At 39.3% G+C, this 12,073-nt stretch overlaps 1 protein-coding gene across 2 annotated transcripts in view; it reads left to right on the top strand.

The window, feature by feature from the left end:
• LOC139914740 (homeobox protein Dlx4a-like) overlaps positions 1 to 12,073 on the top strand; it is a 144,459-nt gene that overhangs the window by 10,393 nt on the left and 121,993 nt on the right. The window contains exon 3 of one of the 2 annotated variants that reach the window (XR_013504972.1): positions 1,005 to 1,619. Coding sequence is in view for 1 of the 2 variants with exons in the window: in XM_071903124.2 (XP_071759225.1) it covers positions 1,005 to 1,247 (243 nt within the window). In the remaining variant the exon portion in view is untranslated. Of the gene's footprint in view, positions 1 to 1,004; positions 3,398 to 12,073 lie in introns of those variants that run through there. The other variant, XM_071903124.2, reaches the window with a different exon arrangement.

Below are 12,073 nucleotides of genomic sequence, written 5' to 3'. Positions count from 1 at the left end.
TCAGACAAAACTATTGTTCGCTGACTGTGTGTAATTATTTATGATTCATGTGTTCCCGCAAAGCTGACATGTTGCCCGAGAGGCATATTCGTGTAATTTGACGCTCAATTTGCAAGCATGCTGGAAACGCGGAGCATGCCAGTTATTGCAACATCAATAATATTGAATCATCTATAACCACAGGGAAAAAAATAATCTGACGGATATTTCATGCCAGCCTAATTAAGACTTAGAACTATTCTGAATATGGGGCTATCGGCTTATCTAAAATTGTGTATTTGCTTATAATTTCTATAGTAGCCTACTTTTGACATTATCAGTTTATTAAGCTGAGCCTCACCATCAGTGTTGGATTTAGGCTATTTCTTATAATTTCTCAAAATGTATTGAATTACTAATTTACCTACTGTTTGCTCAATTAAAAAGCAGTAATTCGTTACACTACTCGTTACATTACTTTTCCGTTGCATCTCTTACCGTCAGCCCTATCAAAAAATTATTATAATATTCCTATAGCCTAATATTCCTATAGACTAATAGTGGTAATGGTGAGTTTACAGTGACCTTATTGCACTTTATGGTATTTTTATCTCATGTGGTGTCACTATAATATTCCTATATGGACTTACAGTTTGTTTATGGTACCCAATAATGAGGTTATACTGACCTTGCTGATCTTTAATGTTATTTTATATCTGCTTTTTTGTATTACTATAGTTCCTATAATATTCCTATAATATTCTTACAGTTACTTATAGTGTGTCTGTGGTAGGCTAGCCTCATAATGACCTTAGTATTCCTATAATATTCCTATAGGGACCTAGTGTGTCACATAGTTTACATAGCGTTCTGTCATATCTGCAGGCCTATTCTAAAATTAGCTATAGGCCACTACAGTTCATTTCAGTTCCACTAGTCCTTACTGTGGAAAGTAATGGCTCTAATAGCAACCGGCACTGCTCACCATTAATCATCTGCAATTCTTTCCCTCTCTTGTTCCTCAGGTGAAAATATGGTTCCAAAACAAGCGGTCCAAATACAAGAAGATCATGAAGAACGGGCCCTGCGGACCTGAGGGAGACCACCTCGCCCCCCCGCCGTCGTCCTCCTCCTCTCCGTGCTCTCTGTGGGACATCACCATGGCCGGTAAAGGCGCGCCGGTGCACTCCGGGGGATACATGAACAATTTCGGACACTGGTACCCCGGACACCAGCAGGACTCCATGCCGAGGACTCAGATGATGTGACAGACAGGAAGAAGCGGGAAGCGACGCGTCCGGGACAATTATGGATTTATACCGCCGAGCTGATTGGCGTTTTAGTCGCACAAACTTTTCTCAGAGGCAGAGCCGCTCTGGTGGCAGAAATAATCTCATTGGTTGAGTTGTACCGCAGTGGGCGGGGCCAAAGAACCGCGGGTTTTCTGGCTAAGTAACTTTAGACTGAAGCCCAGTGAAAAAGACAAGAGGTAAGAGATGAGGAGGCTGATATGTAGGCTAAGCGATAATGTGTTTATTACAAAAAAAACCTTACAAGCTTCTGTCAAAAAAGTAGTTCAGCAGGACTGCAACCATAGAAATGGTTAGCCTAGTGTTTGTCTGCAGTAGGCTTATAAAGGAGTAGCCTAATGTCTTTTTGGCACAGGGTGTCGCTAGTTAATTGACTAGAAATCAACAAAATGGCTCTGACTTATTGACTGCAGTGTGATAGCTGTATGTGAAATGAGTCTGTAGCCTAATTCAGAAATAACAGACCTCAGAATTCATTGGCCAATCAGAATTGAATATTCAACAACTTTGTGTAGCCTAATAATATGAAGCTCAGCACTCTTGCTACTAACTGGAAATGTAATCTATAATTTATAATAAATAGGCCTATAATTTCTCTAGGTTAGCGTGTTAGCCTAACTAACCTAGCTTCCAAGTTCAAACTAGCCATACTAGCCTCTTTGTCTATTTAAGATAGCTAGCCTGCTGACCCTGAATGCCATGGTCATGGATGAATGAAAAAAATAAGTCATGGCCATTTATATTTCTTATTTATATTTTGACCAGAGCTCCTTCTTTGCCATTCAGGTTTGCCACTTAGCTAATTGCACTCTGAAAATCTGTGGTTCTTTGGCTCCGCCCACTGAGGTTTAACTCAACCAATGAGAATATTTCTGCCTGCAGAGCAGCTCTGCCTCTGAGAAATGTTTGTAGAATTAAAACTCCAATCTGCTGTAGCCAATGCCAGGCCCGCATCTCTGATTCTGGACATTTCAGGTTTTTCTGCTGCATTTGCATCATGGGCATCTGTTTGGTACACAAGGACAAAGAAGTGTTTTTTAAGGGTTCTTTGGTTAGGGTATAGTGGTTCTATATGGAACCATAATGATTCAAAGAACCCTCTATTTTGCTATAGTAATAACTGGTATATCAGAGGAAAGAACCACGTTTTTAAAAAAGTTCTTTTAATTTTGAGGATTTGGAGCATTTCATTCATTCTTAAAGGCTTGTAGCACCATAAAGACAATAAGGCCTATGTAGAACCATTGTTTTGCATGGTGCTATAAAGAAGCCTTATAAAACGGTTCTGTACAGCACCAATAAAGGGTTCTGCTAAGGTACAAGACTGAAGAACCATTTTCCGGTACTATATAAAATCCTTTTTGTTCTGAGTGTATGGAAAATGGGCCCTCAGCCTACAGTGAGTCCAAATTGAATCTCGTTGTTTTTTTTATTATTATAATGAAAGATCTAAAAGAGCTAAAAGATCAAGGCTAAAAAAAAAAATGCTAAAATTTATTTGAAAGATATCTTTAAAAAATAATCACATCAGGGGAACATTCAGGACCAATGTTCCCTCTATGCTGATTTGATGTCCTCCGTCCAATAATTTATCAAATTGACCAAATAAAAATAATGATCTCGTTAGTCATTATATTGCTCCACTTTTCCCCCAGAAATTTAGCCGACTGAAGCGAGGTTTGGAAGTTTTGGTGGTAAATCATATCAGATACACGGACTCCATATTATAGGGTTTAATGAATTGCAGTTCTACTCCTGATTCTGCACAACATTTCATTTTGTTCTCTCTTTTCGTTCTCCTATGGATTTTCCTGATGGTTTTTGGCGGGTTTTCTCTCCCTTATTGCTCAGAGAATGATCTCCAAACGTTTCCTCCCAGCATTTCGACTTGTTTTATTCTTTATTCTCTGGACTTTGTGGGCCTGAGGCCTTTTGAACTGAGACAGACTTTACAAACTTTTGTTTCACGACTCCTCCAGTTTACAATGTTATATAAGACAACTTCTGTTGACTAGAATTTATTCAAGATCCTAATAAAAAAAAAAAAGTATTTTGCCAATAAAATATTGGCTATGGGTCAGGATACTGTATGCTATTTGAAATAAATCGCCAGTGATCAATACTATTCTATTTTTCTATCTTCTTTTTTTTTCTTCTTTTCTTTAATTCAACTTACTATACACAGGAAATAATGAAATATCTGTCCTAGAAAATGTGATTATTTCAGAATAGCCTACATTTTACCTTTCAAGTCAAATTGAAAAGGAGAGAAAACAAATAAAATAGGCTATATATTTTTATATATTTTTTTAATCTCTAATCCAGGCTACAGTAATATACTGTATTGCTAAAGCCTGTTGTAACAATATATTATATTACTTTTTCCGGTTATGTCTCAGTTGCCCTGAGGCATTTGTGTTTTAAAAATCTCCGGCGTCGTAAATCAGAAGAAACGGGTCACGTCTTTCCCCCCTCAAACATCTGGAAAAGCGAAAAGAGTCGTCAAACATTGTCAATGATTTTATAAAATGACCACGTCAATTATAGGCAATTTGGGACACAGCTTGTTAAATAAAGCTTTCACTCCGACGCTGTAATTATCTGTAATTTGCAGACAAGGGAATATCCCTCTGCCACGGGACCTTTGAAAAGGCCGGGGAGTAGTGGATTACATGGAACTGGATTACAGCCGGCTAATCCTCTCACAGCAAATTGGTAACTGTAATCCGTTACATGAATATTACAAAAAAAAAACGAATTAAGCCGTTTAAGCATAGGCCTATTTCCAATTAAAATCCCGATTACTTGCTGGATTATTTCTATTTAAACATTATTTTACTTAAAATTGTAGCTGGGTAATGATAAACTAACGAAAAAGAATGTTATATTTTTATAGGGATTTATGGTGTGTCTGTGAGTTTATAGTGACCGTATATCGTATTTAATGGTGATATTTTAATATATATATTCATATGGTAGGCCTATAATTTCAGTAGTCCTTTAGGATGTTATAGTTCATAAATTCTGTATCGTATCCTTCTAAAATATATTATAGGATTACTATAGTTCCTTTCCGTAAGGCTAACACAATTGGAATTAATTGTCTGTTTAACTTGGTTTTATTTTATATTATTTTATTTTATTTCGTTTTGAAGCTAGTTAGATTCCATCTAATCCAGTGGTTGCTGGTTAGACTGGTCAGATGGACTAAAAGGACAAACGGACATTTGGCCAAATTACTTTCAGGTGTAGCAGCGCAATTTAGTGTGTGTGTGTGTGTGTGTGTGTGTGTGTGTGTGTGTGTGTGTGTGTGTGTGTTTTGTCAGTGGACTGAGTGGGATTAGTGGTGAGTCTATTATGGATTGTTGGGTGTTTTTAATTAAAAGTAAAAACGTACTTTTTAATTTTAGTTTTAATGACCTGTGTGTGTGTGTGTGTGTGTTCTTGATTTTGGAGACAACTTTTTAATTTTTGTGACAGATCTGAAACAGTATCCTGTGGGTGTGTGGAGGGAGAGGAGGGCGGTCGACCTCCCGATTAACCACCAAACACACACACACACACACACACACAAGTCGTTGAAACACCTAACAATCCATAATACACTCACCACTAAGGCCATTCAACCCACAGACAAAATACACACGCTAATCCATGTACACACACGCACACACACACACATTATCTCTCCACACACACAAACATACTCTCTTTCTCTCTCTCTCTCTCTTTCTCTCTCTCTCTCTCTCTCTCTCTCACACACACACACACACACACACACATTATCTCTCCACACACACAAACATACTCTCTTTCTCTCTCTCTTTCTCTCTCTCTCTCTCTCTCTCTCACACACACACACACATTATCTCTCCACACACACAAGCATACTCTCTTTCTCTCTCTCTCTCTCTCTCTCTCTCACACACACACACACACACACACACACACACATTCTCCTTTCCACATCTTAAACACAACGGCCAACTCAAATGTAATGGAGCAATCTGTTCCACTGCAGCAAAACACTTTGGTTACTATAGCTGTTGAGAAATGTATCTGGTTAATATATGTCGAATAACACACTGGAGTACAAAGTGAAATAACATTTTCCATTACATTTCACACATTTAGCCGGCAGGAATACAAGACCCATAATGCCCTGGTAATGGATGTAACAGACTATCCATGTGACTGAAGAATAATATAAGATAGAAAAGTGCCAGGAAAGTGCTGAAAATAGAAATAAACCCAATAAGAGCTGAGGAGAGAGGTAGGAAGGTCCTTTTTAACAAACATTCTCCTTTTTAAATAAGTTTAAAAAAAAATCGTCTGGCACACAGGAAGTGATGCATTTTGCATATCCAGAGTAGGGGTATAGCATATGGATGCTGAGAGTGGGCAAATAAAGAGTAAATGTTGATAACAACATGGAGCTTAAACAAAATACACATAACAAACACAGTAAGAATGCTTGGGTGAAATGTCAGGATCTGGTGTGGGGCATCAACAGCAGCTCAGTCACCATCATCGGAAGAGTCAGACAGATATAGTAGGAGACGCACCGGTACACATAAAAGATAAACTCATTTGGTCACTCCCACTCACACAGACACGACCAACATGAATGAACAGGTGCATGCAGACCGGGAAAACAGGACAAGCGAACCTCAGCTAGCACTAGTTAACTTGTCTAACTAGGTTTTATGCCTGGATTTAAAGACATCAGTAGTTGTCTCTCTTATTGCAACTGGGAGACTGTTCCAAAGAAAGGGAGCGTGGTAAGAAAAAGCTCTGCTACCTGCAGTTTTCTTTTTGACTGCTTGGATAGATTGGTAGCCAGTGTCTTGCAATCAGAGGGTGTGTGGCGGTATATACGGTGTATATATGGTGCAATGAGATCAGCTAAATAGCACAGTGCTAGCCCATGTAATATTTTACATGTTGGCAGAACCTTGAAGTCACATCTGGTGAATTGGGAGCTAGTGTAGGGTGGACAGGATAGGCGTTGTGTGGTCAAATTTTTTTGTTTTGGTCAAGATTCTGGAGGCAACATTTTGTACAAGCTGGAGATTATTACTGTAATGTTAGCCTTGGTTAAACTGGAGAACAGGATGGCGCAGTAATCAAGTGTCGGCGGTACAAATGCATGTTCTAAGGTTTCCATGTCTGACGTCGTTAATATGGGTCAAATTTTAGCGTTATTTTGCGAAGATGGTAAAACACAGTTTTTGTAATGTCCTTGATGTGCGACTCAAATGGGAGTGGGATTGAATGTAACAAGATTTTTGATAGCATTATCTATAATTTAGAGTAGTGTTCTCAAAGAGATACCTGTGTCTAGCTTGACTGATAACCAACATCTCTGTGTTGTTGGCATTGAGGAGCAGGACGTCTAGGGACATGCAACGTTTGACTAAGCACGCCCTAGGTTCAGGAGTTGGGAGCGGTCAGTTTAACAGGTATAGAGTTGAGTGTCGTCAGCATAGCAATGAAAGTTACAGTAATGACAAATTTATGGTTAATTTCGGTAGCAGTATCATGTAGGTAGACAAAAGCACCGGGTCCAGAACAGAGCCAGACCAGAGTCTACACTACAATACTTTGAGGTCATTCTTTCTAGTAGATAGGACCTAAACCATGAGAGCACTGATCCTTGAATACCAATGTAGTTTTCAAGACGATTTATGGTTGACTGTATCTAAAGCTGCACTCAGGTCAAATAGTAATAGCACTGAGGTTGAATCAGAATCAATAGCTTGCAGGAGATTATTGACCACCTTTGTGAGTGCGGTTTTGGTAAAATGAAAAGATCTAAAACCTGAAACGGTACAAATAAATTGTTGTTAGGTATTCAGTGAGTTGGTTGGCTACAATCCTTTCAAGTAATTTGGGAAAAAAAGGGGAGGTTTGAGATCGGTCTATAGTTGTAAAGGACTTTGGATCAAGATTTGTCTTTTTGAGTGGTGGCTTAATCATGGCTGTTTTAAAAGTGGAGGGCACAATTCCAGTAGAAAGTGACGAATTGATAATATCAAGCATTGAAGGTCCTACAATTGGAAAAAGTTCTTTGAAAAGTTTTGCAGGGAGGGTCAAGCAAGCAGGTTGTCTAGACTAGTTTATTTATATGAAATAAACTAGATTGTCGTAAGTTTAGAGCTGAGTACTAACTTGGAAAGAGTGTCTAGGGAGAACTGGGAGAGTATACAAACAGCCTGGGAAACACCAAGTGAGCTTTCCAAGGGGGGAACACCATTGTGATTGGAAAGTATGGTCATCTCTAATTAGAGTGATCTTACGAGTGAAAAAAATTGATAGCCATGGCAGACAGCCACTGCTACGGAAATGTTTTTGAGTGAGATTCATTACCAGGTCAAAGAGAAACTTTGAGTTTTCTTATTGGCACTGATTAGCTTAGAGAAATACGAAGTTTGCATTTATAATTCACTATCTATCACTATCATTCATTCAAGCAAGACGGAAAACTTCAAGTCTAGTCGAGCTCCATTATGCTCTAGTTTTCTGCAGGCCAGCTTAAGTGCACGTGTCATCAATAAACCACAGCACTGGTTTCTTAAAATTGTTTTGCTCTAGTTAACTATGCGACCGAATCAAGTGTTAAGTAGGGCTGTGTTTAGTTCATTAGTAAAATAATCAAGGGTGCCAATATGAACAGAAAATAGAGCAACAACTTTGGGCAGTTGTTCAGAGTGTTGCATAACGCCATGATTACTACGAGGACAGGTGAATTCAATTTGGAATTTAAGAAAGTAATGGTCAGATATGGCTGGTACACAGTGGGAGACCAGTAGATCAAAGACAGATCATCATGTTGCCGCTGTGATGGGAGGGTTCACAAACAAACTAACTGAGTAAGACCAAAGGTATCTGTAAGTGCTGAGAAAGCCTTGCCGAGAGGATGCTAAGAGGAAGTGTTCTTTATGGGAATGTTGAAATCACCAATGATAAGAACCTTATCAGCTTGAGCCACAGAAATTAGATTAGGGCCCCGGCAGGCTGTAAAGCATTAACAAGGAGAGTGATAACTGCAAAATATTGTGAATGCATAGAGTTATTCACAGCTGTAAAAGGACACAAAACAAGAGCCTCAAATGAAACAAATTTATTATTAGTGTTTGGATTAAAATGAATATTAGAGTTAAATATTAAGGCAATGCCCCCTCCTATTTTTGTTGTATGAGTGACGTGAGAACTGACAACCAAAGAATGTAAGGGTCTAATAAATAAATGTAGCAATCTGACAATAGGGTGTGACAAAAAGTTCTAGCAAGGCCTAAGGAGGTAGACTTTCGATACACTAGGCAGCGTTTACACCGGAAGCAGTCTAGAGCGGCAGGAGCTGCTTGTGATTATGGGATTCGCAAATATTGATGTTTTCTACTGTTGCACTTACCCTAAATTGCTCTGGATTAGGATGTCAGCTAAACGGCTAAATTGTTTGGAAAAAGGTTCAGCGTAACAGTGGAACCATTTATTCACAGTCGACCTCACATGGGAAAGTTGCTTCCTCTTCCTCTTAAATCTGGCAGAGAACAGTGTCTTTTTAAAGGGAAAGACATGGTGGGGAGCCTGAACATTTTGCCACAATACAAATATACCACAGAGAGCTGTTACTATATAACTTATTTACATATTTGCTGCTTTGAGGCAGCACAATGTAGCTTTGGTAAGAAACTATGGTTTATGCAATAATGATTTCTAAATTGAAGAAGTTCTACTCTCAAACAATGTTAAAGGGAACCATATTTTTTTCTTTTGGGGCACTTAGTTTATTAGTACTGGGTGAAGAGTTCTGTTGCAAAACACTACATATACATTAAAAAAAATAAATAAATAAATGAAGTCCTTCATATTCCTCATAATTTACTTTTTTGCTTTGCTTTGCTTTGCTTTGCCTTGCTTTGCTTTGCTTGTGTTTTTCACAGGTTCAAATATCCCTCCCAAACCCACACACTGGAATTTTAAGAAGCCCCTGATTTACTTAATGTGCTATGGGAAGCAGCATCCTGTTGCCCCTGGTGCAGTTCACACCGTATAGTTTTATGGAATACTTTGGTTCACAGACTTCAGACACATCGTATTGTCCTAATGAACTGATGGGAGCCCGCCTGGGGCTGAGGACACATTGCAACGCAAATGTCTGCAGAGAAGAGGAGAAAGAGCGAGAGAACAAAAGAGAGAGCGAAAGAGAGCGTGTTAGAAAGCAAAGGGCCACACACAGAGTACATTGCTCAAATGACAGGAGAGTAGTGGTAAAGTTAGTTTTTAACTTAAATACCCAGAAATTATGCAAGGTGATGTTTACCAACCCGGCCGGTCTGTGAGGCTTTATACCAAAGATACCAAAGGGACGAAAGAGGCAAAAGATCTAATGTTGGTGAGTCCAGATTTCTCTGGACGGAGCGCTGCTCACTGCTGTTTAGGAGACAGTTTGTTTTACGCTCTTAAGTTTCAATTTGTCACTTTCTGTGGCTGAAGAAGTGTCCATACCCAACACCAGGATTTAAGTTGGGGAAATTGGGTGGATCTAAAGCTCTAAATTCAAGGGGATGTGACGCTCTTGTCTAATTTTTCTACCAAGGGCGGACTGGAAAAGAACAGAAGAAATTAGTTTAATAGCAATTTTTACAGTTTATCACAGAAATGTTATTGGGGCTTCATGTTTCATTTTGTCACTATTAAAGAATTCAGGCTTGGTTATCCCAAAAACTGAATTCATGCATACTATTCCTATGATCTTGGACAGTAAACTTGATGTGTGAATGCTAATTTAATGTATTTAGTCATATTAAGGACAAGGGAAACCTGCTGAAGACAAGAACAACAATAAAAAAACATTCATGAACAAGTCAGAAGCCAGACATCAACTTATATCATAAGGTGAACTGCAGCCTTTGTGTGAATTTATTGGGTGTGGGTAAGTATATTACTGCTTTTATAGAATAATGGGTAAAAGAAATAACAACAATACGGGGAAAATAAACAGGAAATGGAAGAGCAAAATTGTAGACCTTGCGTGAGGACAAAATTTGACTAAAAACTGTGAGACCAAAGACTTCCCGGAATATTGCATGTAGCGCCATATAGAAAGCAGAGAGAGAGAGATACAGAGAAAGGGAGAGATAGGAGAAAGAGAAAGAGAGAGATTGAGAGAGACTGAGTAAGAGAGAGAGACATGGAGAAGGAAAACACATTAATTAAAACAAGTCCTAAACAGCAGGGGTCACTTTATATTGGCTTGTTAAACTTGACCCATGCGGTGTGAAAACACACACACACTTAGTTGTAAGTGCAACTGAGATATTGCAGAAACGTGCGTGTGTGTGTGTGTGTGTGTGTGTATGCGTGTGTATGCATGCATGTGTATGTGCACGGACTGGGATACTAAGTGTGTTTTAGGGTTAGACCGATATACAGTATATGGGATGGGGGGGTTGCCCTGCCTTAAAGAGCTACTAAACCTTAAAGAATTTCATTTGTATGAGTTTCAGCGGAGCTTTTTAGTGTCCCATGATGGTCTAACTGCTGTTTCAGGGGCTTTTCCACCCTGACAAGAATAGAATTCTGGGGGAAAACACTGAATTCTTGTTACTTTATTAGCATGAAAATGGTCACATTTAAAAACCTCTGCCACCATGCCGGTCTCACCAGTGGTTCCATCATTACAAACACTGTTGTTGTGTGGCCAAGCTTTGTCCAAACCGCAGAACTTTAATTTAAATTCTAGCCAAGATCCCAAAGTTTTCCCATTTGATGTAATGGTGCAGCCATAAAAAAATGGCATCCTGGGTTTGAATATTTCACTCAATATAAGCAGCAATAGCTCCAATGAAGCATTGGAATGAGCAGATACAGAATATGGATGTGGCATTGTCGTACAGTATAGAAATTTTCCAACTTTGAAACTGCTTTTTTAAGGCAAAAATCAGAGTTCAAGGGGTTAAACACGTTGAATACCGGCACAAAATATCAGCTATCGGCAGCTTCACTCCTACAACACTGGTATCGGTATCGGCCTTCAAAAACCCATATCAGTCAAACTGTGTGTGCGCAGATCATTGCTGGAGGCAGGGAAAGGAAAGTAACGTCAGCCACCGATCTTTCAAGACGTTGTTATAAACTTTCCTTCCGCCGCTGAGTTTTCCTCTCCGCTCCGCTCGCAGCAGTTGATGTCATCACCTCGCCTCGCCTCGTCTCGCCCCCCTCAGCCTCCCTCCTGCCTCAGAATACCAAAGAGCAGAGATGTAGCAGAGGGTAGAACCACCTCACCTCACTTTACCTTCCATAGACGTAACCCCCTTCTCCTGTTGATATAAATCTGCCATGCATTCATTTTCTCTACCCGTTTAATCCTTTTCAGGGTCAACAGGGAGCTGGAGCCTATCCCAGCAGGCATTGCGTAGAAGGCAGGAAAACACCCCGGTCAGGTCGCCAGTCCATTCTAGATAGACAGACACACACTCACATTCATACCCATGGGCAATGTAGAGTCTCATATCCACTTGATTTGCATGTCTGTGGAATCAAATTGATGTAAATTGCATGAAAATAAGGTTTTTCCAAGATAATGCATAAGTCCAAAAATCCGCTTTATATCCATTTTGATCAAATGTTTCATTTACTGTTTAGTCTAAAGATCTCATTCTATTTTTAGTTTAAAAGCATGTAGAGTATCACTCACTTGGCTGAGAGTCTTTGTTGAGGTGCCAGAGTTACGAGTCAAATCCACTGTGAAAAATATTTTCCGCACACTTGGATCCATG

This window comes from Centroberyx gerrardi, chromosome 7 (genome assembly GCF_048128805.1).
Source record: "Centroberyx gerrardi isolate f3 chromosome 7, fCenGer3.hap1.cur.20231027, whole genome shotgun sequence".
Lineage (NCBI taxonomy): Eukaryota > Metazoa > Chordata > Actinopteri > Beryciformes > Berycidae > Centroberyx > Centroberyx gerrardi.
The sequence above is the reverse complement of the archived record's forward strand: the minus strand, read 5'-3'. Positions and strand labels throughout refer to the sequence as shown.